General features: G+C 46.8%; 1 protein-coding gene across 6 annotated transcripts in view; it reads left to right on the forward strand.

The window, feature by feature from the left end:
* BROX (BRO1 domain and CAAX motif containing) overlaps nt 1–13,529 on the forward strand; it is a 76,072-nt gene that overhangs the window by 27,043 nt on the left and 35,500 nt on the right. For all 6 annotated transcript variants that reach the window (XM_033936995.1, XM_033936996.1, XM_033936994.1 and 3 more), the window contains one exon: nt 4,515–4,620. In XM_033936995.1, the coding sequence (XP_033792886.1) occupies nt 4,515–4,620 (106 nt within the window). The remainder of the gene's footprint in view (nt 1–4,514; nt 4,621–13,529) is intronic.

Consider the following 13,529-nt stretch of genomic DNA (forward strand, 5'->3'; position numbering starts at 1 on the left):
AAACAAAAAGAAATAGCAATATAAATCTGTCTACTACCAGGCACATTGTGAAATAATAGAAAACCTGAAAAAAAAATCATAACTCTGAATACATGTAGCAAATTTAGCAAACGACAGTAGCACTAATCAAACATAAAACCCTACCTAAGAACAGGCAGCACTACAAATATTACAGAGTTCTAGAATACCAATACACCTACTACTGGTAAAACAGAATAAGTGGCTGCTAGAGTTCTATACAGAAACTACATGCAAATAGAATACCACACTTTGGTTGCACACAAAACACAGGCAAACCCTCACCAAATACTAAACGAGAGCTCACAAATTAGAAATAGAAAGACAAATTTGTGACTCCAAAAAGTCAACCTAGAGAAATAAAAATAGAAATGTTTTTTTTCTCATGTATGTAACCAATACAAAGACTTCCAAATCTAACATCCATCTAATTCATTCAAAATAAAATGCTCTTTTTTTTTTCTACCATTGATGTCTAAGCATTTTATTTTTCCAAGCATGTTGGTCCCAGATTCTCTTTTCTGCTTTCCTGCCTGTTTTCTGCTCTTTCCAGTATGTGCTGTCCATTTGTCCTTTCTTCCATTTCCTCATTTCATCCACCTCTGATGTATTGCCTTTGTCTTTTGTCTGCCCACTCAAATTTCACCCTCACTCAGCCCTCCACTTATTTCACTTTCCATCTTTTCCTCTCACCCTCTAGCTCTCCTATCTCCCTCTCTCCCTGGCATCCTAATCCTTTCTTTTTCACCCAGACCCCATTACAACACTTCTACCCTTTGTATCCACCATTCTCCTCTCATTCATCTCATTGAGAATCCCTATGGTCTCTCCCACATGATTCCACAATGCCAGGCTTCTCTGCTCTTCCCTTGTAATTGAACATCTCCTCTTTCTTGACCTACACTTGTAGACCAGCATCTCTCTGTCCCTTTCTCTCTTCTCCATCCCTATGATCCAGCATCTCCCTGTCATCCCCCTTTTTTTTCTGGTCTTGGATTTCCCTGTCCTCTCTCTCTCTTTCCCTTCTCTACCCCTATAGCCCAGCCTCTCCATCTTACCTCTCTATTCTCCCCCTCCCTCTCCCAAAAAGTGCAGCTTCAATATTCAGCAGAGCAGAGGCTAGGAGTGGAGTGTAGAGAAGCTGTAGGAAACCCAGACTGGTGACCAGGAGATGCAGCTATCTACATATCCCATTGCTGTGCTCCTTCCCGAGTTGTATAATTGGCAAACCACACACCAGAAGTGAAAAGCCTCTAAGTGCGGTTTACTGCCTACACAACCCAGGAAGGAGCACATCATTGGGATTTGTGTAGCTGTACTCTTTCTTCCATCCTCCCATTGTCCAGGATCTCTGTTACTCACACTGGCCCTCCTTCCTTAGTCTGACATCTCCCCCCTTACCCCCAATAGTCCAGCATCTCTCCCCAGTTCTCTGACTTAGTCTAACATCTATCCTTTTTCCATGCCCCTCAACCCCCCTTTTTTGCCAACAGTTATGCCTGGGCCATCCTGGAGCCTTTCCTCTGTCACATCCTGCCTCTCAGATGCAACGTTCTGTTTTATACTAAGATGGTTCATACAACAGAACTAGAAAGGAAGAACTAATAAAGTAAATTTCACTTGAAAATATAAACTTTCAACCTGAGAGGTTCTCAGAACCTTGAAAAACAAGGTGGAATGAATGCTAATGGGGACAAGCCCCTATAGACATTTCAGTGTTCTATCATTGCATCCTCTCCCGTGTTAGAAAGAATATAGTGAACCAATTTTTTCAAAAAATTGAATTAATGTCCCAAAACAATCGTGTGAACAAAATAGTAACTTCAACGTTTTTTTCAAAAATGTGAACTTAGCTTGCATGGGTGCTTTAGGAAGCTGTCTCACTCCAGCAGGCTCTAACGCGTTTTGCCGCAAGGCTTCTTCAGAGAGCCGCCAAACAAGCTGGAACTGAGTGAAAATTTCTTCCTTCCTCGTCACCCGTGATTACATCACCCATGCAAGCTAAGTTCACATTTTTGAAAAAAACGTTGAAGTTACTATTTTGTTCACACGATTGTTTTGGGACATTAATTAAATTTTTTGAAAAAATTGGTTCACTATATTCTTTCTAACACGGGAGAGGATGCAATGATAGAACATTGAAATGTCTATAGGGGCTTGTCCCCATTAGCATTCATTCCACCTTGTTTTTCAAGGTTCTGAGCACCTCTCAGGTTGAAAGTTTATATTTTCAAGTGAAATTTACTTTATTAGTTCTTCCTTTCTAGTTCTGTTGTATGATTCTGCTCTTTTGGGAGACATAGTTGTAAGTTTGACCCAGTAGTTTTCATTGGTTATACTAAGATGGGACACAGTAAAGGAAAGACCCTTGCTCAGCCCAGGCATCCTGTTAAGGTTGCCCCTACCGGCAAAGGAAGGGAGGTTTGATGCACCGGGGAGGAGAGAGCTGGGGGAGGATGACTGAGAGATGCTGGCTCTATGGTGGGAGGGAAGGAAAGGGAAGAAAGACTTGCTGTAGCCAATACAAAAAAAGGAAAAGAAAACTGCTCTGTGTGCTGGACTCAACTCTCTGGTTCTCCACACTGGTTGAGAACTACTGCTGTAGTCTAAGGCCTCTGTCAGTGACTGGTGTGATGCATGTGGATGCTGGATGGCATCTAAGAATTCCCACTGGGCCCTCAGCTAGTCCTCTGACTCTGGCAGCATCCCATCAAGAAGCCTTCTTCTTTGCACCTTAGTTATCCCTCTGATGTTTTCACTTACTACTAAAACTATATTGTCTCCACATAGTGAGCCCCACAGGCTGAGAATCTGGGATACCAGGGTTCAGATCCTAACATTCTCCTCCTAAGCTTGAGTGATTCATCCGCAAACTGCTATAATATAATGTAGCATATACATCTGTATTTTCTTATATTGGCATATTTTCTATTTAGGCATAGTGTGATTCAGAAAGATTAGATTCACTTAATACTCCATTTTCTCAGGCACAAACTTAGATTATATGCCCTCTAGGAGCAGGGAAATGCATGCTGTATCTAAATGTAACTCAGTCTTGGCTTCTACTGAGAAAGGCATGTGTAAAAAAACCTAATGCAGTTAAAAGCATGGGAAAATGTTCACCTAGTGATAATTATCACACTTTAATGTCAGGGCAATGATGCCAACATCTCTGTCTCAGCTTGCCCCTAGAACTTCTCTTTTACAACCACCTGACCAACACAATTGTCAAGCTCTAACATCCTTTTTCAGTTGTCCTGTTCCCTGCCTACCTGTGGTCCTCTCTCCTCTACTTCCTTTCAGCTTACTATGAACTCTATTGGAGATAATTCAAATAGAATGCTATGTGAAATATTCAAGAAAGATGCCTATGTATGTGTATTTTATAAAGGCAATTTAGGCACTTGGGTGCCTTTTTATAAAATAAGCCTGAGAAATGTCCCCCCTAAGCTGGCACCTGCTTTGAAGAAGATGCAAATATGTGCATCTGCTTTATACCTATACATGCATAAATATATCTCCACTCCAGCTCCACCCAAACTTTGCACCCAGGATCAACTGTGCACAATTGTATAAAAGTAGGCTATTACTATTACGCTGTTAACACTGTGTAATTTGTCAAGCTATACCTGTCATACACTTGGGTGAATCCCTATAAAGGTGATAAATACCAATATATGAATGTTTAATATGGTGCTCATAATTGATTAGTTGAACTACAGTACAGGAACCATCTGTTTTGCAGTAGTAGAACTTTGGGCATATGAAAGGAGTATTGCCAATATCAATATTTCAATCTTTGTGGGAAATTGATGGCAATACTCATTTATACTAATACAAGTGTTTAAGCCCGTGAAATTAATGGGTACTAGAGTAGATGTCTTGTCTCTCTCTCTCTCCTTGGCCGCTTTCTACACTCAGGCCCAACAATTGTCCCTTTTATTCCCTCCCTCCTTCTTTCTTATGTCCTTAGTGTTCCATCCTATGTCCTTAGTGCTTCTTCCAATGTCCTTAGTGCCCCAATGCCTCCTTCCTATGTCCCCCCTCACTGCCTTCCACCCCCCTCCCCCGAAGCTAGCCAGTCAGCCTACCTCCCTCCCTATCTGCTGCATTAAAGCCAGTCTGCCTGCCTCCCTCCAGCGCCAAAGCCTCCCCCCCTTACTGGCCCCTGCTACTGCTACCTACCGTCTGGCCTACCGCTGCTTCAAACACTCCCCCCGGTCCGCCACAGTCTGCCGAAACTAAACCAAAAGGAAAAGGGTCCGCCACACACAAACCATCGTAGGCTCCAGCTGAACGCGTCGAACAATGCCATGGAGCTACAGATCACAGAGGCAGGGATCACAAAGTTGTAAGTGCGCATGCACACTTAGGGTTTTATTATGATAGATATTTTTTAAATAGTATTCCTCCTTGGTGGGAAAACCCCAGATATTTTGAGATTTAATCACATTTGAGCTACTATTTTTTTTGTGTGATTTATTTTTATATTCCAGGAAAGTCATATCCCAAAACTCATTACACCTCCTGAAAAAGGAAGAGATTTGGAAGCCCGGGTTATAGATGCTTATATTATCCAGTGCCAAGCTGAAGCCCAAGAAGGTACAGTAGTACTAAATGTACATGTTTTTAGAGCAATTATATATTTTCATTTTATATAGATTTCCTCTAAAGTCTATTCTGTCAGGTCATTCTTCAAAAGGAAATATCAGATAACTGGCATTTACACAGATATTTTCCCTTAGCTACAGCTATCCAAGGATAATCAATACCACTTCCAGATGGTTCTGTGAAATTTATAGAATATCCTGACAGATCACCCTAGTACTGTCTGGGTAGTGTCAGAGTGGTGCTTGGGTAGAGCACAGGCAGACTTGGCGATATTCAGACTACTAAGGGCATCTTCTATTAAACTGCGCTCCTATTAGCATCGGGAGTAGCAAGGGCCATTCAGCGTGGCTCTCTGCGTTAAAAACTGCTAGCGCAGTTTAATAGAAGAGGGGGTAAGTGAACTGCAGATGCCAAACCACATGGTTATCACTAATTGATGTGCAGGATAAAAGCTGAGCAAAGAAGAAAGGGATCAAGTACAGATGTTAATTCTTGAAGGAAAGCAAAGTTTCTTTATTTATATTGTATGTGCATTAGTATTGAGTCAAAATTTTATTTGTAATTATTTTCACTACTTTTGAGGGGAAGAAAAGCCTTTTATTCAAGAGGAGGACATGCTTCTTTGCTAAGGGTGTAACTTAGAAACAGCCTACCAGCAGAAATGAGAGAACCAAAAATGTCCGTAAAGAAAAAGAGGCAAGGGATCTACAACAGATTGATGAGCACAAGAGGATCCAGAATAACACCAAGCAAGGAAATTCAAAAAGTCTTTATTGGGTCAAAAAAACTTGCAGTGCTTCAAAAATATCTTCATCAGGAGTTATCCTATGCAATCAAAAATTATATATAATTAGAGATATGAATTAAATGCTAAAATACGAATGTGACCAATTAAAAAGGAATACACACAAACATATTAATTTCTGATTTGCTATATTAATCATAACATACTATAAAATGATTAACTTATATAATCCATAACATACACATATAAAAATTACTGTAATTACTTAGGCCTTCTTATACTAAGCCATGGTAGAGGTTTCTACTGCAGCCCAGAGTATTAAATGCTCCAACGCTCATAGAAAAGTAAAAGAGGGCCTTAATCTGAAACTGAAAAAATTCCATTAAGATATAATTTAAATATATTATTAATTATCCCAGGACAAGCAGGCAGCATATTCTTAACACATGGGTGACGTCACCGACGGAGCCCTCGGTACGGACCTTTTAACTAGAAGTTTCTAGTTGGCCGCACCGCGCGTGCGCGAGTGCCTTCCCGCCCGACGAAGGAGTGCGTGGTCCCCAGTTTCTTCGTTTCCGCGGAGCGAAGAAGACGCGTGTATTTTTTCAACGGCCGTTGAAATCACTTTTTGCCTTCCCGCTCGCGCTTTTGTTATATATTTTTCTTCCTTTACCTTCGGGTTTCCTTTTTCTTTCAATTGCAAAAAAAAAAAAAAAAAACTTTGATTTTTATTGTTTCTTTCGTTTTTGCCCCGGCGGGGCCTGTTGCCATTATACAGGCCTCGGACTTCGATTTTGCGGAGGCTATCTTCCCCTTCATGCCCCCGCAGGTCGGTTTTAAGAAGTGCCAGCGGTGTGCACGCCCGATCTCCGTTTCTGACCCACACAATTGGTGTTTGCAGTGCCTGGGTCCGGAGCATCGGGCAGATTCCTGCACCCGCTGTGCCACTTTACAAAAACGTACACTTAAAAACCGAAGAATCCAGCAAACCCTGCTCTTCGGCTCCGAGTCGGCGATGGATTCATCACCCTCAACGGCGGTACCGCAGAAATCGGCACCGTCCAGCTCGACACCGACCGATCCCGCATCGGCGCCACTGGCGCCAGGTAAGCCGGCTAAGAAGCCTTCCTCTTCCCTCGAGCGCCCTCCAGCTACGGTGACGACACCGTCCATACCGGCATCGCACCGGTCCCGTAAACGCTCCGCCCCGATAACGGTGAGTGCCTCGTCATCGGCCTCCTCATCGCCGGGGCGTGGAGCGGCATCCAAGGAACCGAAGAAAAAGAAAGCGGTTCCGATGCCACCCCTGGATGACCGTATCTCGGCCATTCTGCAAACTCAGCTTCAGGAGCAGTTGAAGAAACAGCTTGAACAACTGCTACCCTCTATCCTGGCACCGCTCCTTCCGGTACCAGACCGGCCCGAGCCCCGCACCGAGCCCCCGGTGTCCACTCCTTCGGTACCGGTAAACACCTCGATGCCGATCCTTTCGGCCCAACAACTTCCTGATGATCCTGTGGTTCATTCTCAACCCACAGTGGATCCTGCTCGGCACCAGGCGGTACGGCACTCTTCTCGGGACCGAGAACGACGCCGATCGTCCTCCCCTGGTGCCGTTTCGGTGCGCTCTGGTAAATCTTTGTCCAAGACTCGCCACACCGCACCCTCCACCCCGGTGTCCCGACACGCACCAGAGGTCAGGGATCCTGATTTATGGGAGGAGACTCCTCTCGGTACCGAGGAGGATCCCTCCTCATCTGATGAGGAACCATCGGCACCTGATGCCACCTCTAAACCTGAGCAGTCCTCTTTTTCTAAATTTCTGAGGGAAATGTCTGCTGCTCTGTCACTTCCCCTTGAATCTGACTCCAAAAAGTCCCAAGCCTTTTTAGAAGCCTTAGACTTTGAGCAACCTCCTAAAGAGTTCCTCAAACTTCCCGTACATGACATCTTACGGGAGACATTCTACAAAAACTTGGAAAATCCCCTCACGGTACCGGGAGCTCCCCGTAAACTGGACAACCTTTACCGTGTCATCCCTATTCCAGGATTCGACAAATCTCAATTGCCCCATGAGTCCCTTCTGGTGGAATCCACCTTAAAAAAGACTCAGGGCTCCAGTGTCTATGCCTCTACCCCTCCTGGCAGAGAAGGTAAGACCATGGACAAGTTTGGCAAGAGGCTTTACCAAAATGCCATGCTTGCCAACAGGGCAAACAACTATTCCTTCCATTTTTCCTTTTATCTCAAACACTTGGTCCAACAGCTGTCTGCCCTCCAGAAGTACCTACCTGAGCGCAAGGTCCCGCTATTCCAGCAGCACATATCTGGCCTTCTCCAAATGCGCAAGTATATGGTCCGCTCGATATACGACTCCTTCGAGCTCACCTCTCGGGCCTCTGCCATGGCTGTAGCCATGCGTCGCTTGGCCTGGCTCAGAGTCTCCGACCTGGACATCAACCACCAGGACCGCCTGGCCAACGCCCCCTGTCTCGGGGATGAGCTTTTTGGAGAGTCACTGGATTCCACCACCCAGAAACTCTCCGCCCATGAGACCAGGTGGGACACCCTGATCAAGCCGAAAAAGAAGGCTCCGCCTGCTCGACCCTATCGGCCTCAATCATCTTACCAGCGGAGGTTCTCAGCCAGGCCACTCAATCCACCTCCCCAACAATCTCGGCGACCCCGTCAACAGCAGCACCATGCCCAGGCTCGGTCTCAGGCCACTCAACCCTCCAAGCCTCCTCAGCCTGCTAAACAATCTCAGCCCTTTTGACTCTTCTCTCCAGGGCATAGCCAGTCATCCACCCTCGCTGCCTCTTCCACAGCCTATCGGGGGTCGTCTCACCATTTTCTCAAGCCGTTGGGAAGTCATCACGTCGGACCAGTGGGTCCTCAACATCATCCGCCACGGCTACTCTCTCAACTTCCAGACTCTGCCTCCGGACAACCTTCCCGTAGAGTCTGCTTCAAACTCATCTCAAACCCCCCTCCTCCTGAGGGAGGTTCAATCCCTCCTCCTTCTCAATGCCATCGAAGAAGTACCTCCAGATCAAAGGGGGCAGGGATTCTACTCCCGCTACTTCCTGGTACCCAAAAAGACGGGAGACCTCCGTCCCATTCTCGATCTCAGGGACCTCAACAAGTGTCTGGTCAAGGAGAAGTTCAGAATGCTCTCCCTTGCCACGCTCTACCCTCTTCTTTCTCAACACGACTGGCTATGTTCCCTGGACCTCAAAGAGGCCTACACTCACATCTCCATCAATCAACATTCTCGCCGCTACCTGCGGTTCCAGGTACTGCACCACCACTATCAGTACAAGGTGCTACCGTTCGGCCTCGCCTCCTCACCCAGGGTCTTCACCAAGTGCCTTATAGTGGTAGCGGCCTTCCTCAGGTCTCACAACCTCCAGGTGTTCCCCTATTTGGACGATTGGTTGGTGAAAGCACCTACGTCTCCACTTGTGCTACAGGCTACTCATCACACCATCTCTCTCCTCCACCTCCTGGGGTTCGAGATCAACTACCCCAAGTCGCATCTGCTTCCCACCCAGCGACTTCAATTCATTGGAGCAGTTCTGGACACCACGCTAATGAGGGCTTTTCTCCCCTCCGATCGCAAGCAGACCCTGCTCCATCTCTGCCGTCAGGTACTCATGCATCCCTCCATTCCTGCTCGACAGATGATGGTCCTCCTGGGTCACATGGCCTCGACAGTGCATGTCCTTCCTCTGGCTCGTCTCCACCTTCGTACACCTCAGTGGACGCTCGCCAACCAGTGGTCACAGACTACGGATCTTCTTTCTCATCCCATCTCTGTGACATCATCTCTTCAGCAATCTCTCCAATGGTGGTTGAACTCCTCAAATCTTTCCAGGGGTCTACTTTTCCATCTGCCCCCCCACTCTATGATCATCACCACAGATGCGTCCCCCTACGCGTGGGGAGCTCACCTGGGAGATCTACGCACCCAGGGACTTTGGACCCCACAGGAGCGTCGTCATCACATCAATTTCCTGGAACTCAGAGCCATGTTCTACGCCCTCAAGGCTTTCCAACATCTTCTCTGTCCTCAAGTCCTCCTCCTATGCACAGACAATCAAGTCGCCATGTACTACATAAACAAGCAAGGCGGCACCGGATCTCGCCCCCTTTGTCTGGAGGCTCTGCGCATCTGGACCTGGGCCACGGACCGCAATCTCTTTCTCAGGGCGGTCTATATCCAGGGCGAACAGAACTCTCTGGCCGACAATCTCAGCCGCATCCTTCAACCTCACGAGTGGACGTTGGACCCTCCGACTCTACTCTCCATCTTTGCTCGATGGGGCACTCCGCAGGTGGACCTCTTTGCAGCACCTCACAACCATCAGCTGCCCCAATTCTGTTCCAGACTCTTCTCTCCTCACCGTCTGACCCCGGATGCATTCCTGCTCGACTGGAGGGATCGGTTCCTCTATGCCTTCCCTCCACTTCCTTTGATGTTGCGGACCTTGTCCAAACTCCGCAAGGACAATGCCACCATGATCCTCATCGCCCCTCGGTGGCCTCGTCAACACTGGTTCTCCCTTCTGCTTCAACTCAGCTCCAGGGAGCCCATTCCTCTTCCTGTGTTTCCTACTCTACTTACACAGCAGAATCAGTCTCTACTACATCCCAACCTGTCTTCCCTCCACCTGACAGCTTGGTTTCTCTCGGGCTGACCTCTCCTGAGAATCTATCTCAACCGGTCCGCCTCATTTTGGACGCCTCCAGGAAACCGGCCACTCTCCAATGTTACCATCAGAAGTGGACCAGATTCTCCTCGTGGTGTCTCCGGCATCATCAAGAACCCACCTCTTTGGCGGTGGAAACTGTCTTGGAATATTTGCTCTCGCTGTCCAACGCTGGCCTCAAAACCACCTCCATCAGAGTCCACCTCAGTGCCATCACTGCGTTTCACGAGCCTATTCTCGGAAAACCCCTCACGGCTCATCCTCTGGTTTCAAGATTTATGAGAGGGCTCTTCAACATCAAACCGCCTCTCAAGCCTCCTCCCGTCATCTGGGACCTGAATGTGGTTCTCTCTGCTCTCATGAAACCTCCGTTTGAGCCTCTTGCCACAGCTTCATTCAGGCTTCTTACATGGAAGGTGCTTTTCCTAATTGCCATCACCTCTGCCAGGAGGGTTAGCGAACTGCATGCACTGGTTGCCGACCCACCGTTCACTGTTTTTCACCATGACAAGGTTGTTCTGCGTACCCACCCTAAATTCCTTCCCAAGGTGGTCTCGGCTTTTCACCTCAACCAGTCCATTGTGCTTCCCGTCTTCTTCCCTAAGCCTCACTCGCATCCTGGAGAACAGGCGTTGCACACGCTGGATTGTAAGCGTGCCCTTGCTTACTACCTTGATCGTACCAGAGCTCACCGAACATCCCCTCAGCTCTTTTTGTCTTTCGATCCCAACCGTTTGGGCCGTCCTGTCTCCAAACGGACACTTTCAAATTGGCTTGCTGCCTGTATTGCCTTCTGTTATGCTCGGGCCGGTCTCTCACTGGAAGGATCTGTCACGGCCCACAGAGTCCGAGCTATGGCTGCTTCTGTGGCTTTCCTCCGTTCCACGCCCATCGAGGAAATCTGCAAGGCGGCCACTTGGTCCTCAGTTCACACGTTCACTACTCACTACTGTCTGGATGCGTTCTCCAGACGGGATGGACACTTCGGCCAATCTGTGTTACAAAATTTATTTTCCTAATGGCCAACCATCCCTCCTCCCTCTTTGTTAGCTTGGAGGTCACCCATGTGTTAAGAATATGCTGCCTGCTTGTCCTGGGATAAAGCACAGTTACTTACCGTAACAGGTGTTATCCAGGGACAGCAGGCAGATATTCTTAAGTCCCACCCACCTCCCCGGGTTGGCTTCTTAGCTGGCTTATCCTAACTGGGGACCACGCACTCCTTCGTCGGGCGGGAAGGCACTCGCGCACGCGCGGTGCGGCCAACTAGAAACTTCTAGTTAAAAGGTCCGTACCGAGGGCTCCGTCGGTGACGTCACCCATGTGTTAAGAATATCTGCCTGCTGTCCCTGGATAACACCTGTTACGGTAAGTAACTGTGCTTTATATAGTGTCATTACTTTCATAATATGACACCAAATAGAATTACACATTCACAATAAAATAGCTATATAAAAAGAGATGACTACCGTATTTTCTCGCATATAACACGCGCGTTATACGTGGTTTTTACATACCGCGCATACCCTTGCGCGTTATACGCGTGAGCACATTGTACAAAAATTTTTTTACATAGTTCCCCCCCCAACGCCTGATTCATCACCCAGAAGGAGCACTCGCACTCCCACCCCGAAGGACCGCTCGCACCCCCACAGCCTCCCCCTCTCCCCCATGGAGAAGCTGTCTACTTTGTTTCCGGATGCCAGCCCAGCTGCTTCTTCTGCCGGCGGTCCTGCCCCTTCTCAGAGCCCTGTGCTGCACTGCTTCCTCTTCAGGCGGTCCCGCCCTTTCTCTGACGTCAGAGAAAGGGCGGGACCGCCGGAAGAAAAAGCAACGCAGCAGGGCTCAGAGAAGGGGCGGGACCGCCAGCAGAGGAAACAGCTGGGCTCGCTGGCATCCGGAAACAAGGTAGACAGCTTCTTCATGGGGAGGGGGGGGAGGCTGTGGGGGTGCGAGTGGTCCTTCGGGTGGGGGTGCGAGCGGTCCTTCAGGGTGGGAGTGCGAGCGGTCCTGTGGGGGGGTGAATCGGACATCGGGGGGGGGGGCATCAGGCTTTCAGGGTAGGGACAGGACTTCAAGGGGGAAAGGAGAGTCGGGGCGGGCGAAAAGAGAGTCGGGGTCTCCAGAGGAGAGTCGTGGCGGGCGAAAGGAGAGTCGGGCAGCATGCGTGGTATACGGGTGTGCGTGGTATATAAAAATTTCTGTACATAAATTTGTGTTTTTCGCGCGCTATACCAGTGTGCGCGTTTTACACGGGTGCGCGTTATCTATGTGAAAATACGGTAATTCATGCTTACCAAACACATAGGGCTATATGCTTAACTGGTGTACCCACTAGTGAGAAAATAAACCCTGCAGTTCCAACAGTTAAACTATAAATGTAATTAATCTAGATTACAGAAAAAGAGATAATCAAAAAACAGAATTCATTATATGACTAGGATAAGGGGCTGCAAAAATGTATTTTGCTAAAAGTTATGAATATCAAAAACGCGTTGCTTCAAACTAATACCAGCAAGAGCTCCTCTAATGAAAGAATGCAAAAATTGACATCTGATTTTAAAATGATCAGTCATCTATTTTAAAAATAATGAAGAAGATAAGTATAGTACTTTTTGTCATTTGAACCTCAAATTAATCATATACTGTAGTTAGAATGGTGTGTTTGAAATTAAGACAAGTACAGGGGTATTGGATTACTATATTTTGAAGATCATTTTCACATTTTGACAGTCGTTCATTCTTTCAATTTCAATTATTCTAATAGTCTGTGTTCGGGCATCTCAACCAAACTACAGATACTGCAAAATACAGCTGCTAAAATGATATTTAATTTGAAAAAATATGATGTGTCTTCACCATCATTAATACAGTTAGTTTGGCTACCAATCAAATTGAGATCTGTTTTTAAACTCACATATGTAGTTTTTAAAACATTTGAGGGCTATCACCAGAATATGTAATCAATCTGTTCAGCTTTCCAAATAGAGTTCACACTAGTGCTGCCCGATTCAGGGAAAACTTTTTCGATTCAATTTGGCCTATTGAACCGATTTTTCGATTCAATTCACTTTTCCTGCCCAATTGGGTGGGTGGGTGTGGAAGGGGGGGGTTTGGTGGTTTTTTTATTTTTCAAACAACCTGGTGGGTTTATTTTGTAGCCTCTTCACCCACTCCTCTTTGCCCTCTCCAACCCCATGCCAGCACTATGGTGTAAACAAAAAAGACTTTTCTTCTCTTTGTGAGGTCCTAGCTCATGATTGCTATCTAACACCATCTCTGGCAGGATACACATTTCAGATCTAACATATTGTAATTACAAAATAAAAAATACTTTTTTTTTCTTCTTGCCATTTTATTATTCAAATCATGTTGGTCCCAGGCTCTGTTTGTCTTCTGTTAACTCGCTCGCCAAGGACTCCTGCCCATTTGATGTTTTCTTC

This window comes from Geotrypetes seraphini, chromosome 3, assembly GCF_902459505.1.
Source record: "Geotrypetes seraphini chromosome 3, aGeoSer1.1, whole genome shotgun sequence".
NCBI classification, from domain to species: Eukaryota; Metazoa; Chordata; class Amphibia; order Gymnophiona; family Dermophiidae; genus Geotrypetes; species Geotrypetes seraphini.